The following is a 26802-nucleotide window of genomic DNA, read 5'->3' on the forward strand; positions in this document are numbered from 1 at the left end:
TGATGCTAATAATATAGGTGATTGCAAAGACCAAGCATGAAACCCAGCTTAGCATAGGTCTTCATGACCCAGCTCTGCTGTAATCATCACCATCACTATAGTGATGGAAGATGTCTCAGCAGAAAGTAGAAGGAAGGGAATGCGAGAGCCTGCCTTAAGTTTCAATGCGCTCAGCTCCTACAACTGACTCCTCAGTAAACTACCTAGAGAAGGAATCTAAGGGCACACAAAACTTTCCTGGCCCTGGATTGATGCACTATTCCCACACCAAACTCAAATTCCTTACAAACCTGATCATGTTCTAAGGGACTCTGGTTTGAGTGACTAAATACTTTTGTTTAAATCCAGAATGTAAGGCTGAGTCTTAGCTGACAGCCCCTTCTCTGCTTTTGCAAGAATAAGCCACATTTGTCCCTTGCCTTGGCTGCCAGTGGCTAGAGCCAAAAGAACACCTAGGGCCAAGGTGGGGTATGCTCCAGGATGTCCTTGTGCTGCTCAGCTGCTGCCCACTAAGCCTTGGGACCAGGCTTGGGGCTGCCAGCACCTGGGTGGTGCTTCCCTGGCCTCCCCTCCCATCTGATGAATGAGGAGCCAGGTGTGGAGTGTGGTATTGTCAGTGAATGCTTTGGAGGGAGATGGACCTGGACCTGATTTCCAGCCTGGGTCTGTTACTGCCTTACTGTGTGACCTGGAGCAGGCAACCAAACTTCTCTGAGTCCTGGTATCTACTGGGAAAAAGCAGGAATGACAACACATACTGTGTAAGGTTGATGATTATATAAGACAATGGATGAAGGAGGGTCTGGCTTATTCCTGGGCACAGAGCAGAGGCTCCATTACTGTTAGTGATGAAACCATTTCCATACACCAAAGAGAATGAAGCCAACCCAACTCACACCTGATGATACTAGGTGATGCAGCTTATCATCACCACACATACTGAGCAAACATACGGCATAAAAAGACACACACTCCTAATGTTTAATCATTCTATTTTCACATTTTTCTAAAACAAAAGCTACCTGCTCTGGTTTTGATCCACTTAGGCTGTTTTAAGCTACCCTCTACTGAACTCTACACTTAGTGAGGGAGATAATGATGAAAAGCACAAATATGGAGTCTGTCCACAGAGAAGTTAGGTTTTATTTTATTTTATTTATTTATTTTTTTAAAATTTTTATTCTGAGAAATCTTTCTGTCATCATAGGTCTTTTTATTTTATTTTATTTTTTTAAAATATTTATTTTTTAGTTCTCGGCGGATACAACATCTTTGTTTGTATGTGGTGCTGAGGATCGAACCCGGGCCGCACGCATGCCAGGCGAGCGTGCTACCGCTTGAGCCACATCCACAGCCCCGAGAAGTTAGGTTTTAATAAAGAAGAGGGAAAAAGATCAGGCATGTTGGTGCATGCCTATAACTCTAGCAACATGGGAAGCTGAGGCAGGAGGATCTCAAGTTGGAGCCAGCCCCAGCAACTTAATGAGACCCTGTCTCAAAGTGAAAAAAAAAAAAAAGGTTGGAAAGGTAGCTTACTAGTAAAGTGCCCCTAGTTTCAATCTGTAGTACTAAAAAATAAATAAAATAAAATAAAACAAAAATGGCTGAGGATGTAGCTCAGTAGTTAAAGTACCCCTGAGTTCAATCCCCAGTACTGCAAAACAACCAACCAACTAACTCCCAAACCAACCAATGGACAAATAAATAAAACTGAACATCCAGGATGTCCTTGTGCTGCTCAGCTGCTGCCCACATATAAGACAATGTGAACTAGACAAGGGGCTGAGCTGGCTGGGGCCTCTTTCTTAGCTACAGTAGTTCACTTATCATGTCTCTGAGATAAACTAAAACCTAAAGGATAAAATGTCAGTCATGTAAAAAGTGAGGGAAAAGCATTCCCATCAGGGTATGGACATGAGCAAAGACCTTGTGGTGGCAAAGAAACCATGTTCAAGGAACTAGCCAGTGTGACTGAAGAGCAGTTTCTAAGGAAAGGACAAGGCTCATGCAGAAACTTGTGAAACTGTGGCAAGAAACTTGGATTTGATTCTAGATAACCTGAAAAACTATTGGCAGATTTTAAATAAAATGTGACAAACCTAGCTTATGTTTTCATAATGGCTTGAAGTGAAACAAGAGTAAAGGTAGAGAGACCATGGAGGGAATTATTGCAGTAGTCAAAATGGGAGATGGGGATGGCCTCGTTGAGGGGAGTAGGAGCAAAGGAGGCATGGACTGTAGGTGTCTTTTGGAGGAGTCCCAGAGGACCTGCTGAGGGGCTGGGTGTACAGAGAGAGAAAGGGAAGAGTGAGGGGCTTGATTTCTGGCCTGAGCAGCCAGGTGAGCATGCTGGGAGGGAGGATGAAGGCTGAGAGAAGAGCTCTGTCTCTGAAGGTTACTGGACATTTGGGTGGATGTGGAACAGCTACCTGGATAGAAGCAGATGTGAAGCCAGAAGGACAGGCTGGGCTGGAGTTTTCTTTTTTGGAACTAGGGATGTGGACGTGGGGGCCCTTGACCACTGAACTATATCCCTAGCCCTTTTAATTTTTCATTTTGAGTCAGGGTCTCACTAAGTTTCGAGGTTGGATTCCGTGATCCTCCCGCCTCAGCCTTCTGAGTTGCTGGGGTTACAGGCATGTGTCACTGCACCTGGCTGGGCTGGAGTTTTCTACTAGATATCACCTAGGGAGATAGCACAGAATGAAAAGAAGAGAAGGCAGCAAGAATGGGGTCCTTGCCATCATGGCTTGAAGAAGAATGTACTGGAGGGGGAGCCCACAAAGGAGGCTGAGAAGTGGAAAGAAAACCAGGAGTGGGTGATATTCCAGAAGGAATAAGCAGAGTGTGGAGTAGGAGCTTTGCCCACACATGGGACATAAATCTTTGTGCAGACATGGCAGTGCCTTCAATGGGCTTGGCTGCCAGAGAGGCTCCATCTAAAACACTTGCAAAGAAGAATGTCAAGTGTGTACGCCTTCAGATGAATGACAGGCTATTATTACTCTCTCTTGAAAAGAAACTCAAAGGCTTCTTTCTTGTAATGTTGTCTGCTTTCTTGTAATGTTCTCTTCTTTCCCAGGGCTGAGAGGGGGACTTTAGTGCTCTGCAGAGAGAGAGAGTGTATCCTCTGTCACCACAGCTGAGCCAGCTCAGCAGGTGACAGATCCTTACTTTGAGTCAGTTTTCTTTCATTGACTGTGTGATACTTGGCACTTTTCAGCACTGGGCCCTACTAAATTCACCTGGAACAGCAAGATGTCAGCTCCTACCTTTTACAACTCCCGTGAAGATTCCATAAGATAGCATATGTGCCCAGTGCATGGTAGGCATTCAGGAAACAGTAGCTAACAGTAGTGATGCACATGATACTGTTATTAGGGTGGCTTCCCTGTCAGGCTCCCAGTAATCCTAAGTCCCTCCCTCTCCTTCACCATCTCCAGCTGAAGTATCACTACCAATGAAACTGTCTCAAGTTTGTTTCCCATGGTTCCTGCCCAACTTTTGGCCTCATTAACTCTTGCCCAGGCAATTAATTTTTTTCCCTATTTTATTGATGCATTATAAGTATTTACAATAGTGGAATTCATTATGCCATATCATACATGACATAACATTTGATAATTTGATCAGTCTTGTTCCCCAGTCCTTTCCCTTTCCCTCCTTGCCTTCCTCTCCCTGATCTGTTTTCTCTACAGAAATCCCTTCTATTACTATTATTATTATTATTGTTATTTTTTGGTTAGTGTGGACTCATTGTTACCACAGGAATTTACAAAGCTCCTGAGTTATCTTTGTTTCCAGTTATTTTCCACATCTGCATACCTGGATCACCAAAGTGTTTTTTTCAAAACATTGCTCTGCTTAAAATCCTCAAAGGAATCTTCACTTACCCTTAGGTGACTGAGGAGATAATCTAAATGCCTTAGCATGGCATGCATAAGAGGCCCTAAAAATTTAGCTGTGCCAGGCTCCTTCTCAATCACTTCCCACCACATCATCCCTCCTAGTCATCCAGCTGCAGAACTGCTGAGGATCCTCCTGCTAGGCCACATTCTTCTGCATCTCTGGTACTACCCTGCCCCCAGAACCCCCAGTTCAGGGAGTTCTCTCATTTCTCCCATGCTCACCCTTGAAGACTCATTCCAATTGTCCCCTTCTTTGGGATACTCTTCCTGCCTCTTGCCCACACAGCTGACCTCAGCATCTTGTGCTGTATGGCATTTTCTCCATGTCACTTTAGAGTTCTTCTCCCATCACCCTCTAGTGACCTCCTCATGTTTCTGTCTTCTCTGCTGGATAGTGAGCTGCTTCCCAGCAGGCCCCTGACTGATGCTTTGGTTAGGAAATTGCTGCCTGCCAAGCACATAGCAGGACTAGTCTCCTACCAGTCATACCCACATGCACCTAGGTTACCCAGGATCAGCTGGGAACAAGAATGGGCAGCACCTGCTGGAAGCTCTCACGCAGATGGCTCTGATCCTCAGGGTGGCAGAACTCCAAAATGTCCTTTCCCAGAAGATCCTAAATGAAAGAGAAAAGCTTTAACAGCCCCAAATTCCATTTTTAATTATTTATAACTATTAGTCAAGAGTGTTCATTTATGTCTTCTTTAACTCATCTCTTCAGCCTGCACCACCACAGATTGAAAAAAAGAAAAGCGGATGCCAATTTTTCCTGGAGCCATAGAGGGTCTGGCTTCCTTGTATTCATTCTAAATTCCTTTGGCACACTCCATACCAATTTCTAATTTTGCTAAGTCACTAGATCAGCAGCTTCAGAATGCAATTTTATTTTTGTTTGCTTTGGAGATGCAAGCTATAATCAACATATTTTAATAAACATTGAAAGAAAGCAAAAGGCTAGCAGATGGACGGATGTGTTGCCTAAGAAAACTGAAACTGTTTAAATGTTGAAACTGTAGTTGCCTTGTGGCTGAAGAAATGAGGTTATCATAAAATAACTGTGGTTGTTAAAAGTCTGTTTACTGTCCACCTTCTCTATGGTCTATGGTTTGCTCAAAGGACCCAGCTTTAACCCAAAACAAAAGTACATTTCACAACGACACAGAGCAGAATAAGATAAACCATCAAAGGCCAACTTCAAATGTGTTCTGGAAAGTGGTCCAGTTGGAAGCATCTTAAATAGCAAAGGATGTAAACTAACTCATTGATCGGAACCCACATGGGCACACACTGCCAAGAGTGAGCTGACACCAACAACGCAGCAAGTTTTATCTTTGTGCTCAGGAACAAACAGATGCTCACAGGAGGTGCTGGAGGATTAATGGATCTGGATAGAAATGTGCTGCCATCAGTGCATTTGCAAACAGATCACGTTTCCTTTTTATTCCATCCAAGAGTCTCCAGGTTTGTATAAACCTAGACATGTAGAATTATGCAAAGGTTCTAATATTTCTGATGGGAACTCCTTCTAGTTCTAAGATACATATGTAGGGCTAAGAAAGTAGCTTAGTAGAAGAACACTTGCCTAGCATGTGTGAAGCCCTGGGTTAATTCCCAGCACCTCCAAAAGATCAATAAAATATCCATGTCATTAATATTCTATCAATATTTCCAAAGTATTTTCCTCAGAACAGCATCTTTTTCTTTTGTTTTTAAATTTTTTTTGTTTTGAAAGAAATTAAAATCTACAGAAAAGTTAAAAGGATAGTAAAACACTTACGTATCTTTTATACAGATTTGAGAACTGCCCATATCTTGCCACTCTTGCATTTATTTTTCTTCACATATGTATCTATATGTATATGTGCATATGTATCCATATACACATAGCTTATAATTTCTTCCTGAGCCACTTGATGGGAAGTTGTAGAAATCATGCATGACACTTCTCCCCAAAGTATTTTTTAATATATAATACACACACACATATACATATATATATTTTTAGTTGTAGATGGATATAATTCCTTTGTTTTGTTTATTTATGTTTATGTGGTGTTGAGGATTGAACCCAATGCCTCATACATGCAAGGCAAGTGCTCTACCACTTAGTTACAACCCCAGCCCCTCCCGAAAGTATTTTTAGCATGTCTCATAGAAATCACATCCTAAAATCACATCCAAAAAAAAAAAAAAATCACATCCAAAACCACAAGGCGCCATACTATTAACTTAAAACCAATAATTGTTCAATAAGATCACTCAATAATCTGTATGTGTTAATATTTACATTGTCTCCCATGTATCTCTTCAAGCTAGATGTCTTCAGGCCTAGGACACAGTTCAGGCTTTCACATTGTATTTAGCCATTTTATTTCTCTGGTCTTGACCTGGGACAACCACTCTTGCCTTGTGTTTCTCATGCCACTGGCTGAACCACATCCCCTGTCCTTTTTATTATTTTGAGACAGGATCTCACTAAGTTGCTTAGAACTTTGCTAAGTTGCTGAGGCTGGCCTTGAGCTTGAGATCCTCCTGTCTTGGCCCCTGAGCTGCTGGCACTATATCTGTGTGCCATTGTACCAGGTTGCCATTGACTTTTACACAAAGAATCTGGAACAAAGACCTGAAAGTGTGGCCCATGCAAAATAGGCTTCTGAGAGGAATTAGGAAAAATGAGGTAGGCATCTTTACAAGATTCTCTCATGCTAATAAATTTTGTAAAGTTATCTTAACTCTAGTTTGTGAAAAACCAGCTTGAGAATCAGAAACTGCACAAGCTAGGGAAAAGTTTACGATGGACTTTTTCTTTTGTGTGGTGTTGGGATTAAATTCAGGGCCTTGTATATGCTAAGCAAGCACACTACTGCTGAGTGAATTTTCTTGTTTGGAAGGATATCACCTAATCTGGGCAAGGCACCTAGATTTATTGGTGTTTCTCTGCAATATCATTATGCTGTATCTCAAACAAATGGGACATATGTGTTAAGGAAAGTTAAATCTCTAGCCAACTGCCCAATGAGCTCGAAACTATCTACTTACCTGGGGTTGGTAGCCAATCACACTGATGCATCTTGGATCCACAAATGTGATGATTCCGTCAGAGTTATGGCGAGATAAGAACTCTGTGGGCACTGACATCCCATTCATGTCCATGCACACAGGAGAGCTGGTCACCTGCAATGGGAAAATCCACAGCTTAGGTGCTACTGATGGAGACGGTGATAGAGAATGGGAATCTAACATCACACATTCTTTCATGTGACTGGTGCAATGAATGTAAAGTGTTCAGAGAGGCCAGGTTATGCCTTTAACTAAACAGTAACTAACAATGGGCCTCTTTCTTTACATTTCTGAGTTTATGTTTCCTGATTAGCCAATGGGAATAATGAAACCCATAACCTCATAGGTTGAGACACTGCAGGTTAAGCCTTGGCACAAAGTTGTTGCTAAATAAACATTAATACACCTTCCTTCTCCTGTCTTCCCTTCACTGAAAATGGCAAATGAGCCTAAGTAACTGGTTAAAATATTTGGAAAGTGTATGTTTGTGGACTGAATTTGCCCAAATATTCTTTCTTTACTAATCAATTAGGATTGCCCATGGTCTGTCACATTGTATGAAACTGCTTATTTATTTGTCTGAAAACACTCAGACCTAGGAAACCAGGGACACGAAGGGTTACTTTGCCCATGTCTATCATGTGTCCTCTCAATAGGATAGGAAGACCCTAATTATCACAAAGATATGAACAATCCAGTTGACTGAGTAGTTTACTCTGTGTCAGGCACTGAGCACATCTGACTCTCACAAGATAAAAAGGCATTCCCTGCCCCAGAGGATCTCATAGGGGACGATCTCATGTTCAGCTAACCATCACACACTTGGTTAACAAAGCCATCCTGCACTCAGCTAACAGTAGCACAAGGGACAGCAAAGAGATGATGGCTAACGTGGGAACCCAGTGCTAGAGAGGAGGAGGAGGGAATGATTAATTTTGACTATGGAGATGGGGAATCATTTTAGTTGGGTTTTGGAGGATAAATTGATAGGAAGTACCCAGGAAGAAAGAGATTTTTGAAAGAAAAAAGGGAACAAGGAAATCCCAGGCAGAAGAAACAGGCTGTGAACACCAATAGAGGTGGGAAATCACATGATGGGTTCATAGAGAAGGGGAATAGGATGTGGTGAGAGAGGACAAAGGGAAGGAGATGAGGTTGGAATAAGGAGTTTGGACTTCATCACTTGGCTCCGGGAAAAACACTGAAATGGTTAATCAGGGATGTGCTGTAGGCAGATCTAGACTCTGTTAGGGGAATGGGATGATATAACCCTCACCCAACAAGACCTCTGCTGTTTACAGTTCATAGTCCCTTTCTTTCCCCCGAGATTTGGCCTTGTTCTTGTCCCAGAGTGAGACACAAAAGTCAACAAACACTGGGTACAGAGGAGAACAGGTATCCAAGCTCACAATTTCTTGTTCTTTGCACTAAGCTCTCCTTTGAGATGAAAACAGCTCTGATTATTTTCTTACCTGGAGTCTCCCAATTGCCACAAGGCAGTATTTACTGCCTTGTCCCACATCAGCATCTTCTTCAGGTATTGTCATTCCTGAAACGAGAAATGCCAGCATCCTCAACATGCCCAGGGGAAATGGAAAAGGGGGATTTCACCTATGCAATCAAAAGTAAAGATCTGCTGCTGGCCACTCAGGGTTGGGAAACTACCTAATGAACTAATAGTCCCTTGCTCGTTTCCTGCTCATCTCTCTGCCAGATATCTTTTGATAATTTCATGGTCCATTATCATCTCCATCTGTGGATGATGCAGAAAATATTAAGGAAGATGAAATGCAGATTGTTCATCTAAATATATTTGCACAATTTGGCTAAAACATTTACTTACGGAATTTTAAGATGCTTAAATGGGTCTTCCAGGTCATGTAAATATTTCAACCCTCTGTTGACAAAGAATTAAAGAAAAACCAAAAACAAATAAAAATTACTGAAGGTGAAGTTTCTAAAGGCAAAAGAATACAGCCAGTGTTTCCCTTAAGGTCTAGGAAGAAAAATTAGTGATGTTTATGCTGATTAAGCACAGAAAACCAGTGTTAAGGGGAGAAGCTGGTTAAAACAATCTTCATTATTCACTCTTCAGAAAAGGATCCTCTGTTTGGTCCAGGAAGGGTCTGGTCTCCAAGGCCCCTTGTAATACAAGGTTCTTGAACATCTGCAGCTGATTAGAACTACTGGAGAGAAAAAGCATTCCATTTTCATACCTCCTGGGCAAGTGGTGTTAAATAGAAAAGTTCCTTTAATACTGCCTAACACTTAGCATTAAATATTTCCACACTAGATCAGACCTGAGGCTCATGGTGTAATAGTGACACAAGTACAGTAGCAGTTCACCATGCAGACTTTGAAGGGAATGTTAAATATCACCGTGGTTCTGAGAGCCAGAGAAATGTGACTCTCTGCCTCCTTCCACTGCATACCCCCCTCTTCTTTCCATCCCCCAGAGCAGGCCACTGATCTCTTTAGTTTCTGGTTTATTCTGGCTGTATTTCTTTTGTACAAATGAGCACAGTGATGTCTACTTTCTCATATCTCCTTCCTTCTTCTATGAAGAAGCGTGTACAATACATATTCTTTTGGGCTTTGATTTTTGAATTTAACAGTATGTCCTGGAATTCCTCCACACTTATTCATAGAGCTGGCTCTTCCTCAATTCTTTTTCAGAACTTCCCAGTGGTTGGTTGTGTGTTGATATGCCATGTTTATTCAATCACATTCTTCTATGTATGAAGATTCAGGTGTTCCCAATATTTTGTGATTAGAAACAATGCCACAATGGATAACCTTGTGCATACATTTTTTTTTTTTTTTGATCACTGGAGTTGTGTCTTCAGGGTGGATCCCTAGAAGTGGATTACTGGGTCAAAAATGAATACAGATGTAGTTTTGTTTTGCCAAATTTCCCTCTAGAAGGGTAGCATTAATTTGCATTCCCACCAGCAAGGCACGACAGGGCTGTTTCTCTGTAATTCTGACCAACAGAATGAGCTGTCACATTATTTAATTTTTGTCTCTGTGACAGATGAGAAATAATGACACCTTAATGTTGTCTTAATTTGCATTTCTCGAATTATAGGTGCATTTGAACATTATTTTTTTGTTTGAGGACCACTTTTATATCTTGCTTTATATTGAACTATGTGCTTGTGTTTCCCATTTTTCTATTGGGATTTTGGTCATCGATCAATTTCTTAAAGTGTTTTTATCAGAACATTACAGTTACATAATAGTGGGGCTCATTTTGACATAATCATACATGAATGGCATATAATTTTCTGCACCCAGTGCTGCTTCTTTTCTTCCCCTCTAACCTCCCCCTATTCCCTTTTTTTCTACTTTACTGATATTCCTTTTATTTGTATTTAAAATGGATGTTTTACAGGTATTTATAAAGGCAGAATTCATTTGTATATTCATATATGTACATAGCATAATTTGGTCTATCAATTTTTGAGAGTTCTATCTATATTAGGGTTATTAGGCCTTTATGGTGTTGTGAATACGTTCGTTTAGGTACGTCTCTGTCTTTTGACTTTTAGGATGAGCTAAGCTTTTAAGATTTTTATGTAGTCAGATTTACCAAGCTTTTTTTTTTTTTTTTTAATGTCTGGAGTCTGAGCCACAGTTAGCCATTTCCCACTCAGAGATTACAGAGAAACTCACCTTTGTTTTTCCCCTGACACTTTCACGGTTTCATTTTTTGCACTTAGATCCTTAATTCAGTTGGAGTTATTCTTGTATAGGATGTGAGATATGAATCATTTTAATTTTTTCTAATTGGGCTCTTCAGTTGATCTGCTGATATTTGTTTAAAATGTAGTGATCTGAAGTGCCACATTTACCACCTAATGAATTTCCTTTTATTTGCTCATTTTGGACCTTCCCTGCTGTTCTGTTGATCACTTAGCTCCCCCAGCCCAGTGCCACACCATGTTAATTAAAGCCTTTCCTCTATGATTTAATGTCTGATGGCATTTCCTTAGTAATTCTTTTTGAGTGTTTTATTGGCTTTTTTTTTTTTGGGGGGGGGTTGTGCCAGGGATTAAACTCAGGGGCACTCAAACACTGAGCCACATCCAAAGCACATTTTTGTGTTTTATTTATAGATAGGGTCTCACTGAGTTGCTTAGCACCTCGCTGCTGCTGAAGCTGGCTTTGAACACACCATCCTCCTGCTTCAGCCTCTGGAGCTACTGGGATTACAGGTGTGTGCCACCAAGCCTGGCTTGGCTATTCTTGAAACCAAGAATACTATTATCAGTGTCAACTTATCTAACTCCATAAAACAGCTTGATGGTATTTTTATTAGGTTTGTATTAAAATTGTAAATTAACTTCAGGAGAATTGACATCTTTATAATGTTGTTGACCTAATGGGGCACAGAGAATGTTTTTCTCATTTGTTAAAACCTACTTTTGTGTCTTTCAGGAGCATTTAAAATTTTTTTCTCATATAAACTTATACTTTTACATTAATTAAAATTCTTCCTAAGTATCTGAATCTTCATTGTTGGTATTATAAATGGGGTTTTCTCCAGTATTATATCATCTATTTATTCACACATATGCAGATTATTGATTTCTTTATATTAACACATTGTGCCACACCACTTAATTATTTTATTGCTTCAGTTAGCTTTATCATTGATTTACTGGGCTTCTGCAGCTATATTCTCTGATAATCTGAAAAGAAAGGACAGTTTTCTTTCTTTTTTACATATTCATTTGCCTCTAAGCTTCCTTATTTAATTGTGTGACTAACACTGCTGTTACAGTGTGGTGCAATTGTAGAGGTAGCAAGTATTTCTGCCTTGCTTCTGGTCTTAGCAGAAATGACTTCAGTGTTTCTCTATTAAATAAATACTGTCTATGGACTCAGATAACTCTTACTCAGTTAAGAAATTATCTCTCAATTATTGATTAACATTTTTACAAATCTCTTTAATGCCTCTCTTAACAGTAGACAAAAGGATTTTAAAATCTGCCCTCAATGTGTTAGAAAAGGCTGCTTTATTTGAAGTACGTGAAGAAAATAACAGCCTCACAGGATCAGTAGTTGGAAAAGGGAGACACTTTTTCAGAATATTGTGGATATTCTTCTTTGATGTTTTCCTAAATCTTGGCAGATCTTAATTGCAAAAGGGGACAAAGCAACATAAATTCCAAAACTATATTAATTAATTTTTCATACAGTTTTATAAAATAGACTGGCTTAACTCATGGATCTTCCCCCACATGATTGTATACACCATGTACTGGTCATTTAGAAAATATTGATTTATTACATTATACAACATAAAAAAAATCCCGCTTGTTCATATCACCATCGATCTCCTCAGAAACATCTCTAGATGTTGATCAAGATAAGACTGGTGAACATGTTTTTAAAATTTGAATTTTCATTATAAAAACTTGCATTCTACCATACTGTCAATTGTTTCCTCTGAACTGATAGGCTCATTTTATTTGTTCTTTTTTTTTTTAGGAGATAAATGCCAAATACACAAGTTTGATTGCTGATATTCTGTCATTGTTTCAAGTAAAAATTGTTGTTTCATGGAAAAGGCAGCTGGCTCAGTTCATAGCCAAACAACTGCATATGTGCTGCTTCACACCTTGGTCATGATCTGGCATGCAGAAAAGTTGCTTATGCATACTTTCCATTACAGAATTTAATATAATTCATAATTCTTACTGTTTCATCAAGGGCATTCTAAAGTGAAACCAGTTCTCATTGCTCACTTAATCTCTATTTTCCACATTTGATTACTTTTCTTTATTCTTTTTTCTTCCCTCTTTCCCCATAATTCTCCTTCCTTCTGTACTAGTTTTCTAGTTGTAACAAAGTACCACAGATAGTTGGCTTAAACAACATAAATGTATTGTCTCACAGTTCTGGATGCCAGAAGTCTGAGGCCAAAGTATCAACATGGTTTGTTCCTTCTGTGGGCACTGAGGGAGCATCTGCTCCATACCCCTCACCAGACTGTGATTTCCTGGTAATTTTTGGTGTTCTTTGGTTTGTCACTGCATCTCACTGTCTCTGCCTTCACCTTCAAAAGGTGTTCTCCCTTTGTGTCAAGTCTGTGTCCAAATTTCCTTTCATAAGAACATCGGTCATATGAGCATTTTCCAATATGACCAATTATAGATGCAAATATCCTATTTCCAAATAACGTCACACTTTGAAGTCCCAGGGGTTGGGAATTTTTGGAGGGACACAATTCAATTCCTAAGAGCTTCTGTGAATATTTTTTGTTTAGTGCTTTTCCTCTACCATGTCAGGTGTGATTCAAAAAGGACATGAACTGAGAGCATCCTTCTGGAACCCATGACAGACAATGCCATGGATCATGAATATTTTCCAAATAGTTACAGAAGCAAATCCAAATCAGTTAATCAAAATGAATCATAAACTAAAGTCCATTTGCCATTTTAAAAACTTAAGTGTTTTAATATAAGGTTATACAAATTCTTATGATTATATAACAATTTTAAATAGTGATATTGGTAAATCTGGGGACCTTTTGGGGAGGCATTTCAGGGATTGGGAGATGCAAAGAGGAATTTTAACACCAAATATCCCTAGGATTCTGCTATTTTCTAAGCTCTGTGCTTGGGAGTTTAAATAATATGGTCCTACCCTCTTGGTAAGCAGGGGGAGACAACAGAGATGCAAACTAACTATAATATAGTCTGGGAAAGATGGCACATGCTTGTAATCCCAGCTACTGGGGAGGCTGAGGCCATCCTGGGCAACTTAGGGAAACACTATTTTAAAATAAAAAGCACTGGGGATGTAGTTCAGATGTAGAGCACTCTTGGGTCCAATCCCTGGTACCACAAAACAAAATAAACAAAACCAAAAGCAAACAAAAACAAAAAACCCCAAAACGAAAGTACAGAGTGACAAAGTCCACATAGACCAAATGTCTGGGAAGTCTCTGATAGGATCCTGGTCAAGGTTTTATGCAACAGGATTTATCAGAATTGGGTCTTGTTGAGATCAGCAGAGATAAGGAAGAGCTCCCATGGCTCTGTACAACATTAAGGGGAAAGAGAGTATTGGGCACTGATAGGTCCGACGCAGTCAAACACGGCATTGCATTGATGTTTACAGATGAAGGCTCTGAGCACCTCTGTAATCAGGGCAGAGGTTCCACCTCTCCTGCAAGATACAAGCCTGCAAAAGCACCAATGCACCTGTCAATCATCGTTTATCAGTCTCAGCTGAGCAGAGCGTGGACTTCCTGCATCCCCAACAGATGCCCCACAGGCCTTTCACTAAAGCCTGGGCACTGCTCTCTCAGAACAGGTTGCCCATCCTGATATAATTCAGCCTATTTTGCTTCCTTTTATCCATCATCCCTTCAAGTTGTGCTGGTTGTCCATTTTCTAAGCTATGAAGAATGAGAAATAGCAAATGCAAAGAAATAGGAAGTGTCAGCCACCAGCAGGGGGTAGAGCAGAGGATTCTTCCAGAGTATAAAAAATAGCTGAAAAAGAAAAAAAACACAACAGCCCCTTTGGCTGAAAAGCTCCATATACTCAGAGAAGCCTTGAGGTCATCTTTGAATTGAGAGCTCTGCGTTTGTAATGAGCACTCTGAAAAAGAAAAGCATGTACTGAGTCTTTTATTTAAGCTGACAAAACATTCTCTGTGATTCAAAACAGCACAAATAAAAGATGAATGTCAGGTTGGAAGAAAATATTTGTAACACATATAGTAATCGAAATGCTAATATTCATAATGTTATAAAGACTTTATAGAAGGAAATAAGAAGGCGAGTAAGAAAATGAGCAGATAATAAATAAGCAATTCACAGGAAATACAATGAATGCACCCAGAAGAAATGCTTGATTTCACCAGTAAAGAACATTTAATTTAAATATGTCAACTTCTCCCCTCATTTCCACTCAGACTAATACAATTTACAAAATGAGGAAAATGAGTTCATAGGAGAGTGGAATAAGAGACATTCTTATCTTCCTTTGGGGGGGGTAATTTAATGGTAGCTACTATACCTTAAATTTGTCATCCTTATACCACTTTTGAGATTATCTTTCATAAATACCAACATTCATGGATAAAGACTCATGTGGCAACTACAACAGCTGCAATATCTTTGGTAAGAGTCCCAAACTAAAGATAGCTTTCATGTTGCCCAGCTGGAGAATGAATGATTGGTGGAATAATATGTAATTGTTTAAAAGAATGAAGTAGAACTATTGATACTGGTTTGGAAATGATATCCTGAAAAACTAAAAAGAAATAAGACTGTGTAGTAACAGACTACATGAGTTCCATTAAAAAAATAGAAGAAACTCTACAAAGAGAAGCCTTAGGGGGCTGTCAACTGGTTCTTGGGGGCAGGACAAGGGTAGGAAGTGAGGCTGTAGTTTTGGTTTTATAATCTTCAAAAAACTTTTAAAGTGGGTCAACAGGTTAGTTTTTATTTTGCAAGGTTTTCTACAGCTTCCAGATTTCATTAATGAGCAGGAGCTGTTCTTCTAATAGTTAAAAAAAAAAAAAAGACTGAAAATAAAAGAAGGCCAGCATATGATACTTTGGTCCACAAAAAGGCAGACTTCGTATACTTAGGGAATTTTCCTACCTTACCCCTCATTCTCCAACAACATCAGAAACACAGGCATGACATGCTGAAATTCAGACTTCAGAGCCTTGTACCTGATTAGCAGGTGGAGGGGTACCATGCCTGAGGATAGCAGAGGGTTCACCCAAACACCTACCAGAGATGTAGAGTTTTCCAAACACACTGCCACTAAGTCATGAAATCAAAAGGCATCTTCTTTGGCCCAGCAGGGAGGTTGCAAATGAGGATTTTCTGTCTAAACTTGGACTTGGAAGGTAGAGCTCCATTTCCAATAAATAGAAAACTGTAAACAGAGCACTGGCTACAGGGTTGTAACAATAGACACACTGAGGTTTAGTGGGGCATCAGAGGGATGGAATGAGGTCGCAGTGACGGCCCTGCCCTAGACCTCTGTCTTCTCATCAGTAAAAAGAGGAGTGGGCCCTGAGGCCTCCTTGGCCCCTGCTCAGCACTCTGAATCTGGGTTATCTTCACAAACAGGAGCCCTGCGATTTCAGTGGGAACATAGTGGGCCATTTCCTAAGGGAAGCAAAAAAGCAAGCATCCTTTCATCCTTCCTTGACTTACTGCCTTGAACAGTCTTTCCTCATTGCAAACAACTCCCAGTGTTCACTCCCCTCTCTCTCTCCTTTCCTGCCCACGTCTCCATGACTACAGTCCATCCTATGGCCACTCTCATCTTGCCAAAGTACAACCTTGATAGTATTTGAACTCATTTTGAAAAATCTGAAAGGCTCCCCTTTGGTTGGCAATTTCACCACCATTCATTCCATTTGTGAAAAAGATTCTAGTGACTACTCCCTTACAAGCACATCTCAGGATCTGTTTTAGTTTAGCGATCAGCTCATCCAAGTAAGAATCTTAATGGTTAGGGGGGATGCATGACAGAAAGGCAAATATATATGCTAGAAGAATAAAATGACTTTCTGCTCTAGGTTGCTAAAAGCATCTTCCTGTCTCCCCACAGCATACTGGCTACCACGAGGGCCATGTGGAAAGTGACCTGCAGCTTAAGCACTTGGAGCAAACAGGTGTTTGTGTCTATTGGAGAGACTTGGTAGAGGCCCGCACCACAGCTCTGTGGGTTGCTTCTCTATACAGGAAGAAGGCACAAATTTTTTATGTTAGAAATGATGGTGACAAGATTCTCTCTAGGTGTCAGAGACTTAGGCTGTCACTATGGAGGACTCACAATGAACACACTCAGTGGCAAAACTGCCTCTAGAAAAGGATCCTTTAAAGGGAAATGGTCCCTATGCCGGCACCAACTATGACAGAAGATACATCTATGAGGACAGTGTGGCTCCAACTCTGGGGTCACTAGAGTTGTCCCGACTCAGGAGTCCTGACTCTACCAGATACCAATGGCAAAAACCTTCGGACCCTCAAAAGTTTCAGGAAATGATAAAGGCAGCAGTTATTAATCTGTGAAATGGGTATAACCGCAGCCCCCATTCCACAGTGCTACTGTGGGCATTCTATGAGGAAACGCACAAGAAGCGTTCAGCACAGTGCCTGACATCTGAGGGTCAATCATCCTGGTCTTGTTAGCCCAGTGAAGTGACCTTGTTGTACTTGGCATTGGACAGGAATTATGGCATGGCCAAGCTGGCTCCCTGGGTGGCTCAGTTCTGCCTGGTCTGGGCCATGATCAAGGGCCCGGGATGCTGTGGAGCTGAGAATCAGAACTTTGTGGGGCTTTAGGTTCTCCCTCTGTAAGACCAGAGGGGCTGAGATGATACTGATGTTCTCCTGAGCTCTGACATTCTGTGGGTCCAGACACCAGGTATGCATCTGATACTCTGCTATAGACCAGGGATTAAGCAGTGAATGAGGGCTGCTTCCTACTCTCAAGGAGTTTACCAGCTCATGTGGGAAATGGAGACCCAGAGCATTATGATGCCATGTGATTAGTATTATAACAGAACACTGCTTCCAGGTGGGGCACACAGCCAAGGCTGGATGCCAGGGTCGAGAGGAACACCGTCCAGAGGGAGCGCTTCCTAGAAGGAGCTGCAACACTTATCAAAGTGGTTTTTTAATATGAACAGGATAATTCCAGATATCTTAGCAGGTTTTGATGATTCCCTAATTGGCTGCACAAGCTCATTTTGCCCTACATTACTTTATCTTCTTCCTGGATAGACTCTTCCCTCATGTCAGGACAAAATAAATCCTGACTAATATAAACAACACAAATGAAATGTAACTGGAAACTGCTGTCTGGGATGAAACACAGTCCTGACCATAAATGCTTCTTCATTTCTTACCAGGGATTGCATTAACCCTGTGCAAACATTTGGAAAGTTGGACTGCCCTTCAGTAACACTGGGCAGAGGCTGCCTGGACTTACACCTTCATATGTGAATTAAGTCATTTTTGCATTTCACAAAACACAGGGGGAAGAAAACAACCATTTCCTGGCTGCAAGCAATTCAGGGCACTTGTTCACAGCTTACTTCCAAGGGGTTCCCTGAGGAACATTAGTAAGTTTCAGGGGGAAAAAAAGCAATTTTGGTAAAACACATTTGGGAAACATAGTTTTAACAAAGAAAAGTTTTCATCACTGTAGGATTCTCAGAGAATATAAGAAAAAACTTTGGAAGACAATTGCTAGCAGGGGGATACAGAGGGCAGTTCCCCAACTATATTGGCCATGAAATCCTTTTGATCTTGTAAGGTATTTTGAAAAATGCTATCCTGCAGGTATTTTGCAGATCAAGATCCTGACTGGTGACCCTACAAAATGGATCCCCCCTGTTATCTCAGGCCAAGATCATGGCTTTGATGTCTGGAGAGGTCCTGAGCAGGAGACCTGGTGTTTACCCCACAGAAAGGCTCAGGGCTGGAGAGCAGGGTTCTAGGCTGTGACTTGGTGGCCTCAATACAGAGAAGTAGCTTTTAGAGATTTTCAAGTGGTGAAAAAACAACACAGTATTCAATGAGCAAGCTGCAAGAAGTGCAGGGCTGTTACAGATGAGTTCGTGGCAGGGCTGAATTGTTGGGCACAGTGACAGCACTGGCCTGACCACAGCAGATTCTAGCCAAACACCAACATGACCTCAGGCCTCTGGCATGCTGTAGCCAACGCTTACTGAAAGTCTAGCAGCAAAGACAAGAAAAGCAAAGCGTCACCAGTGAGAAAAGCACACTAGGTGCAAGTAACAAGCCCCTTCCAGATCTGGAGGATCCTAGGGAGGTCACCAGCTCAGGGTAAGGCTCTTTTCCTTGAGCTCTCCTGTGCATACACACACACCAGTTAATTGGACATTCTCCATAACTGTTACAAAAAGGACCAAGCAGATCCAATGATGGTGACTGGAGAGGAATGCTTCTGTTTTATAGATGACTCCAGGTCAAAGTTGAATGTCTGCGAAACTGCAATGTGCTGGGTGGTGACAATGGGGTGTAGGTGATTCACACCTTTAGAATTTCAGTGTCCTTGGGATTCTGAACACATCCCCTGAAATGTAAACTGCAACCTGTTATGGATGATTTTTTAAAAAAATCAGTGCATGATAGTTTTACATAAAAATGGGATTCATTGTGATATGTGTGTGACAATTTCTCACAAACTCAACAACTGAAGGAATTGACAAGGGAACTATTGTCTTTGATACTCTCCTTTTCCTTTAATCACACCCAAGTATTTAAAACAAGAATTCTATAGTATGAACTTCTGTGAGGCTGAGAGGCTACTGTGTAGCAGAAAGGGCTCTGGAATATATCAGAATCTACTGTGACATTTACTTTTAACATGGAGTCAGTAGGCAGGAAGAAGAACCACAAATGCAGTTAGCCATTCAGACCTAAGAAAACATGAGCTGTTAAAGAATCTGTTTAGCCCCTGTTAGCAACATGAAATCTACCTCTGATGCTTACCTTTATAAATTTTTCAAGGTCAGTTTTAGATATTCACAGTGAGTCTGGTTGGCTTCCATAACTCTTCATACTTCCTTACCAGGACTTTTGCTTGAACTTCCCAACCAAGTCATTGTTTATAATTAAGGAGCCTGAGCTCATGAGCAAGATGTGGCAGCCCTGTAAATTTACACTTAATTCAGTCATTAAGTGAGTTGCAGACTGCTCCAATGCTCCAATTCCATGACCTTAGAGCAGGGTGAAAATGCTATGACTTCATTTCAGCCCCCTCATCTAGGTCAGATGACGGTCTCTACCCATTCTAAAAGATTCCTGGGAAAGTGCATTCTAAAACCTCTGGATTCTATAAAACATCCTTCCATGTTGACTATTTCTTTTGTCTAGGCAAGAATTCCTCTCTCCTTCGATACCTTTCTTCTTTCTGTCCATCCATTCAGTCTTCCTGAATATAAACCGTGTGACAGTTCTGAGCTATTCTCTAGGACGGCAAGATGAACACATTGTGCCCCTGGGTCTTGAGGGATCTCAACAATAAGCATGGAACTGTGTTACATGTGCTAGGAATGTAGTTCTCAGTCAAGAAGCAGAGTATTAATGGTCACAGAACAGGGTAGTGCCTACTAAGTATCTTGTAAGCATGCCATAGTCACTGTGTATGAAGGTAGTCTTGTTTTCTATTTTCACAGAAATGTAACCAATTAAAGATAAAAACAAAACCGAATACAAAACAAACAAACAAAAAGACACAACTTCTAAATTCAGTGTAAATCACTCAATCCAATTGTCTGGAACGTCCCTTTAGAAAATTCAGATTGATTTCTCAAAAATACGATTTTATCTGATTTTTAGTTATGCAAACATTTGGAAAAAGCAGAAATGAATGAAAAAGCAAAAATAAAAAAAATCTACAGAAATAACAGTGATTAATATACTATGTGTAAATCTTCAATGCATAGATTAATTCACCTATATTTTAAAAATAAAATTGGGGCTTTAAAAACTACTTTTAAATATTTTTAAATACTTTGCTTTGCTTTTAAACATCTTTTAGAAGCATGCCCCCTAATAGTTGCCAAGTATTCTATCACACAGATGTTCCATGTCATTTTTGACCAACTCTCCCTCTTGGAATTAGAGGTTTTAACAATTATAGACAATGCTTAAACATAATACATTCACAGATCTGACTAATGCCTTAGAATACATTCCTAGAAGTATAATCCTTCCATCTTAAGGAATGTATATTTTAAGGCATTTAATTTCTGCTGCCATATTACTCTACTGAAGATTTGTACTAACTAAGAGTCCTACTAGGTGTACATATAAGTGCCCATTTTACTGAAACTTACCAACATTTTATCTTTTCTAATTTTTGTCATTTGATGGGAAAGAGGGGATAGTATCAAATTGTTTTAACTTGCAGTTCTTATTAAGAGCAAGGTTAAAAATCTTCCCCTATGCTTAGTGTGTGTGTATACATTATGAACATCATGTTTGCTCATTTGTCTCTATTGAGTTATAATCTGCCTTCCACTAACTTTTCCCTTTTGGTCTAAATTGTGCCTTCTGGAACTATCCTAAGTGAGATCAATTCCTCTTTCATATGACACCCCCTCAAATACTTGAAGACAGAAATCATGTCTCATTTTCTCCAACCTAAACACCTACCTCTAGCTGGCTCCTTCAACCGTTTCTCATGTGGCAGTGTTTCAAGGGCCACTGTGGAAAATTTAAGGCATATAAGCCCTACTCCCCTGTGACTGCCATCACTAACAGTCACAGTCATGTGCAACTTCAGGGAGACTTATCCTGAACCAGCTTTGCAGACTCTGGAATGCGACCATCCATCTGTGGTCCTGGCCTCAGCTTCCTTTCTCCCCCTCATCCACAAGGACTCTGACAGTGAATTTACAATGATCAGAGCCTTTCTCATGTGAGGTCACAGTCCTTGAGCTCAAATAAAGCAGTTAAGAAAGAGAGCATCTGGAGGTCAGAAAGAGGAAGAGGAAGTTGCTTGGTATAATGAGAATAATGAACCAATTCAAATGAAGAAATCTTCAGTAAGAATGAGATGGTCACCTTGGTATGAGTCCTAAGAAGCAGAATTTGGCAGAACTGACCAGCACTATTATAAGCTTTCTCCCGGTGGCCTCTTCTGACCACAGACTCTAGCCACACTTTTCTGGAGTCTCCTGTAGTTACATGTGTGCCACCATGCCTGACTAAGCACTCCTTGGAGCACTGTGCCCTGTAGCCCTTAGAGTCTTGTCTAACAACGGCCATGCCAGGGTCCATCACATGTGCTGAGAGGACCAAACTGCTGGGAATCTACCTCCAAGGGCCCACGTCCATTTGTTCCTATTTTCCTTTCACCAAGCAACCTCCCAATACAAATCTAGTGTCTCAAGTACTTCAAAACCTGACAGGTCCCCTGTACATCACACAGGAGCATCCATGCCACTTACACAGAGACTCTCATGCCATTATTGATTGTAGCTGGTTAATGCCTCAGCTTCTGAGAATTCCTTCATACTCCCTGGGTCTGATCAGTTCTATAGCAGTTTCCAGGCCATGTGTGGATCCACAAAGCTAAGGTCTCGGCTCTTAAGAGCTCCCTGTTCTTGAGACTAGCTGAGGTCTTTGGAAAACAACAGCCTGAATAATCTTGTGTATTATAATAATAATATTATAGTTGCTATGGTCTAAAAATGTCTTCAAAAAGTTCATGCGTTGGAAACACAACCCCCAGATTCCTACATTGATGATTCCTATATTTGTAGGTGGGGCCTTTAGGACATAATTAGAAAATGATTTCATAAGGTTGGGACCCCCATAATGGGAGCAGTGGCTTCAAAAGAAGAGAAACTCAAGCGCACAAGGTCTCACCATGTGATGTTATCTTTCAGGTTATGATGCACCAAGAATGCCCTCACCAGTTGTGGCCCCTTGAACTTGGGCTTTCCAGTCTCTGAAACTGTGAGGAATAAATTTCATTTCTTTATAAATTATCTAGTTTGTGGTATTTGTTATAGCAATATAAAACAGACTAAAACAATGTTGGTATGGCAGGGGAAGGTCCCCACCCAATTCCTGCCACTATCTCTTTCCTAACCAACTTAAGGGGAAGGGAAAGGAGGATATATTTGTAAATGTCCTGGCCCTGGGACACAAACCTACTAAAAGAGTGAGGTTTAATCATTAGATTATAGAACAATTAGAACACACCAACAGAGCTCTTATATAACAGTGGATTACAGATGAGGAGCTGCAAGGCATAGACTCTATTTAAAAAGGAGCTCTTAAGTACATATATAATGGCATAAATTGACGTGAACATACTTTATATACAGAGATACGAAAAAATGTGCTCTATATGTGTAATAAGTATTGTAATGAATTCTACTGTTGTCATGTATTTAAAAAATAATAAAATCAATGATAAAAAAAGATTAAATGGAAAAAAAAAGGAGCTCTTGAGGAAATCCAAAGGCAGTAGGGGAGAAAAACAACGTTGTGAGAGAAATTTATAGCTTCTAGCATTGACACTTACAACATTATAAACAGCCCAACTTTTAGCAAAATTAATATAAAACCTTACACAAAAGGCCCATTTACCTTAGTTCTTATTACCTGATATATGTTGGCTTGCAACAAAGAATCAGAAGTCACATTAAAAGGCAAGGAACAACAGTCTGAAGGGACAAAGAAAGAGTAAAAGCAGACTTGGATGTGACAGTTTTTGAAAACCAGATGGGGAATTTTAAATAACCATGATTAGTAAATTAAGAACTCTAATGGGGAAAGTAGACAATATGTTAAGAAAAAATGGATAATGTAAGCAGAGATGGAGATTATAAGAAATAATGATGATTTTCTACAGAGAAAATGAAGAACAACTTTGATAGACCCATCAGTATCCTAAACATGACTGGGGGGTAGGGCGAGGGGGGATAAAATCAGTTAACCTGAAAATATATCATTTTGAGGCTACCCAAACTAAAATACCAATAGGAAGAAAGAAAGAAAGAAATGAATGAATAAATATCTGAAACCTGTGGTACAATTTCAAGTTTATAACATGCACAATTCGAAAACTTAAATTAAAAAGAGAAAAGGCAGAATAAATATTTAAAGAAATAGTGTCCAAGAATTTTCCCCAATTAATGAGAGACACCAAAGCACATATCCAGGAAGCTTGGAGAACACCAAGCAGCATAAAAAGAATTCTATACTCAGGTATACCATAGTTAAACTGCTGAAAACCAAATATAGGGAGAAAATCTTTTAAGAGCCAGGAAAAAAACAAAACAAAACAAACAAACAAAAAAAAAACAACAACTCACACTACTAATCAGAGAACAACAAGAATAAGAATTAGGCTGACTTCTCATAAGCAACCATGTAAACAAGAAGAGAATGGAGTGAAATATTTAAAATATTGAAAGAAAGTCACTGCCAATATAGAATTCTATATCCAGTAAAATTTTCCATCAAATTCTAAGAAGAAAGCAAGCTTTCTACAAAGAACAAAACCAGAGATTTTATAACAGTAAACCTGCTCTGCAAGAAATATTAAAATAAGTTGTTCAGCCAGGCATTGTGGTGCATGTCTGTAATTCCAGTGACTCAGGAGGCTGAGGCTAGAAGACTGCAAGTTCAAAGCCAGTCTCAGATTTTTTTAGTGAGGCCCTCAGCAACTTAGCAGAATCCTGTTTCAAAAACAAAAACAAAGGGGTAGGGATGTGGCTCAGTGGTCAAGTGCCCCTGGGTTAAACTAAAAAGCTTTTTAATAGAACAGGAAAACAATCAAGAATATGGAGAGCCTACAGAATGGGAGAAAATCTTTGCCACCTGCACCTTAGAGCATTAATCTCCTATAAAGAATTCAAAAAACTTAACACACACACATGCACACACACAACCCCCCCCCCCCAAAAAAAAACCCTAAACAAAACAACAACAACAAAAAACCAAATAACCTAATCAATAAATGGGCAAAGGAAGTGAACAGGCATTTCACAGAATAAGAAATACAATTGGTCAACAAATATATGAAAAAATGTTCAACATCTCTAGCAGTTAGAGAAATACAAATTTCACTTCACTCCAGTCAGAACGGCAATTATCAAGACCATAAGTAACAATTAATATTGGTGAGAATGTGGGGAAAAAGGTACACTCACACATTGCTAGTGGGACTGCAAATTGGTGAAACCACTGTGGAAACTAGTATGGAGATCCTTCAGAAAACTTGGAATGGAATTACCACTTGACCAATTATCCCATTCCTTGGTATGCAAAGTACTTAACATCAGCATACCATAATGATACAGCCATATCAATGTTCATAGCAGCTCAATTCCCCATAGCTAAACTATGGAACCAAACTAAGTACCTTTCAACAGATGAATGGATAAAAAAAATGTGGTATGTATACACAATGAAATATTACTCAGCCATAAAGAGAAATGAAATTATGGTATTTTCCAGTAAATAGATGAAACTGGAGACTATCATGCAAAGTGAAATAAGCCAATCCCCCCAAAACTAAAGGCTGAATGTTCTCTGATATGCAGATGCTAACTCGCCATAAGAAGGGGATAGAGAAGAATAGAAGTTCATAGGATTAGACAAAAGAGAATAAAGGGAAGGGAGGGGAAATGTTCATATATGTTCATGTATGAATATATGACCAATGTAATTGTACATCATGTATAAGCAGAATTATGGGAAATTGTACCCCATATATGTATTATATGTTAAAATACATTATACTGTCATGTATAAGAAAAAGAACAAATAAATTTTAAAACTCCCAGCATAAATAAATAAATAGATAGATAAATAGATAAGTAAATAATTTCATCAGGAAGAAGGAAATGATGTAGGTTAGAGGCTCAGGTCTATATTAAGAAGGGAAGAAGAACATTGGTGAGGAATAAATGAAAGTAAAATAAAACTTTTCATTTTTATTATTCTTAACTAATTTAATAGGTCTCTGTTCAAAGGAGCAATGGTACAAATGTCCTGTGTGATGATAAAGACAAGTGCAGGGGATGAAAGCAACATCATCAGGGATGAGAAGGGGCAGGGTGCTCTGTTAGTAGGTATCTGTGTTACCATGAATCATAACATTATTTGAATGTGGATTCATATTAATTATAAATGTGTACTTCAAACTTGGGACAAATAATGAAAACATTTTGAAAGCAATATAACATGTTAAGAGGAAAGAAAATGAAATACAAAATGCTCCAAGAAAAGGCAGGAAAAGCGGGGGGTGGGGGGAGAAACAAAGAACAAATGTAATGAACAGGAAACATGGCAACTATTAATGAAACTATATAAATAATCATGTTAAATGTGATGGTGTAAATACACCAGTCAAAAGGCAGATTGTGAGAGTGGATAAAAAAAATTAGATATAAGTATATACTGTTTATAAGAAACCCATTTAAATATAAAAACACACTTAGGTTGACTCTAATCAAAAGAAAGCTGGAGAAACTATATTGATTTCAGGCAAAGTAGAATTGAGAGCAAGGAAAAGTACAGTGATGGAGAAGGGCATTACATAAAAGGGGAAAAATTTCCCCCAAATACATAATAATCCTTAGTATATGTGCACCAAAAAAGCAGAGCATCCAAATATGTGAGGCAAAAACTGATAGAATACAAGAAGAAATAAGCAAATACTCTATCACAATTGGAGACTTCAACACTCTTCTTTCAATAACTGATAAATCAAGTAGATCAAGTAGGCAAAAAAAAAAAAAAAAAAATCAATCTGGATATAGTTGCCCTTAACAGCACTATCAATCAACTTGATACAATTGACATTTAGGAAAACACTCCATCCAACAACTACAGAATATACATTGTTCTCAAGCTAAATGAAACATTCACTGAAGTGTACTTTATACAGTACACATGGTCTGACTTGTATATGCTCTTGATTAAAAACAATTATTGGGCTGGGTGTATAGTTCAGTGGTAGAGTATTTGTTTAACATGCATAAGACTCTTGGTTTGATCCCAGCAGCCCACCACCATATACAGTGTATCAAGATACAATTCATATACCAAAAAATTTACCATCTTAAAGTGTACAATTCAGTAGTTTTTAGTATATTTACAAAGTTGTGAAACTATCACTACTATCTAATTTTAGAACACTTCTAGTACTCCCCCCCCGCCCCCCAAACTACTGTGCCGTTTCACAGTCATGCCTTGTCTTTTCTCCCTGAAATCTACTTTCTATCTTGATCAATTTGCCTGTTTTGGACATTTTGGTTTAAGTGAGATCATATAACATGTGGCCTTTTT

General features: G+C 39.5%; 1 protein-coding gene across 9 annotated transcripts in view; it reads right to left on the reverse strand.

Moving 5' to 3' along the window:
- The window catches only part of Arnt2 (aryl hydrocarbon receptor nuclear translocator 2), a 174377-nt gene that overhangs the window by 37311 nt on the left and 110264 nt on the right, over positions 1–26802 (reverse strand). For all 9 annotated transcript variants that reach the window (XM_046438588.1, XM_046438559.1, XM_058577634.1 and 6 more), the window contains exons 9-11: positions 8441–8517; positions 6948–7082; positions 4450–4524 (exon numbers count right to left, since the gene is read on the reverse strand). In XM_046438588.1, the coding sequence (XP_046294544.1) occupies positions 4450–4524; positions 6948–7082; positions 8441–8517 (287 nt within the window). The remainder of the gene's footprint in view (positions 1–4449; positions 4525–6947; positions 7083–8440; positions 8518–26802) is intronic.

Source organism: Marmota monax, unplaced genomic scaffold (genome assembly GCF_021218885.2).
Source record: "Marmota monax isolate L192 unplaced genomic scaffold, Marmota_monax_Labrador192_F-V1.1 WCK01_AAM20220418_F8-fsc00005, whole genome shotgun sequence".
NCBI lineage: Eukaryota > Metazoa > Chordata > Mammalia > Rodentia > Sciuridae > Marmota > Marmota monax.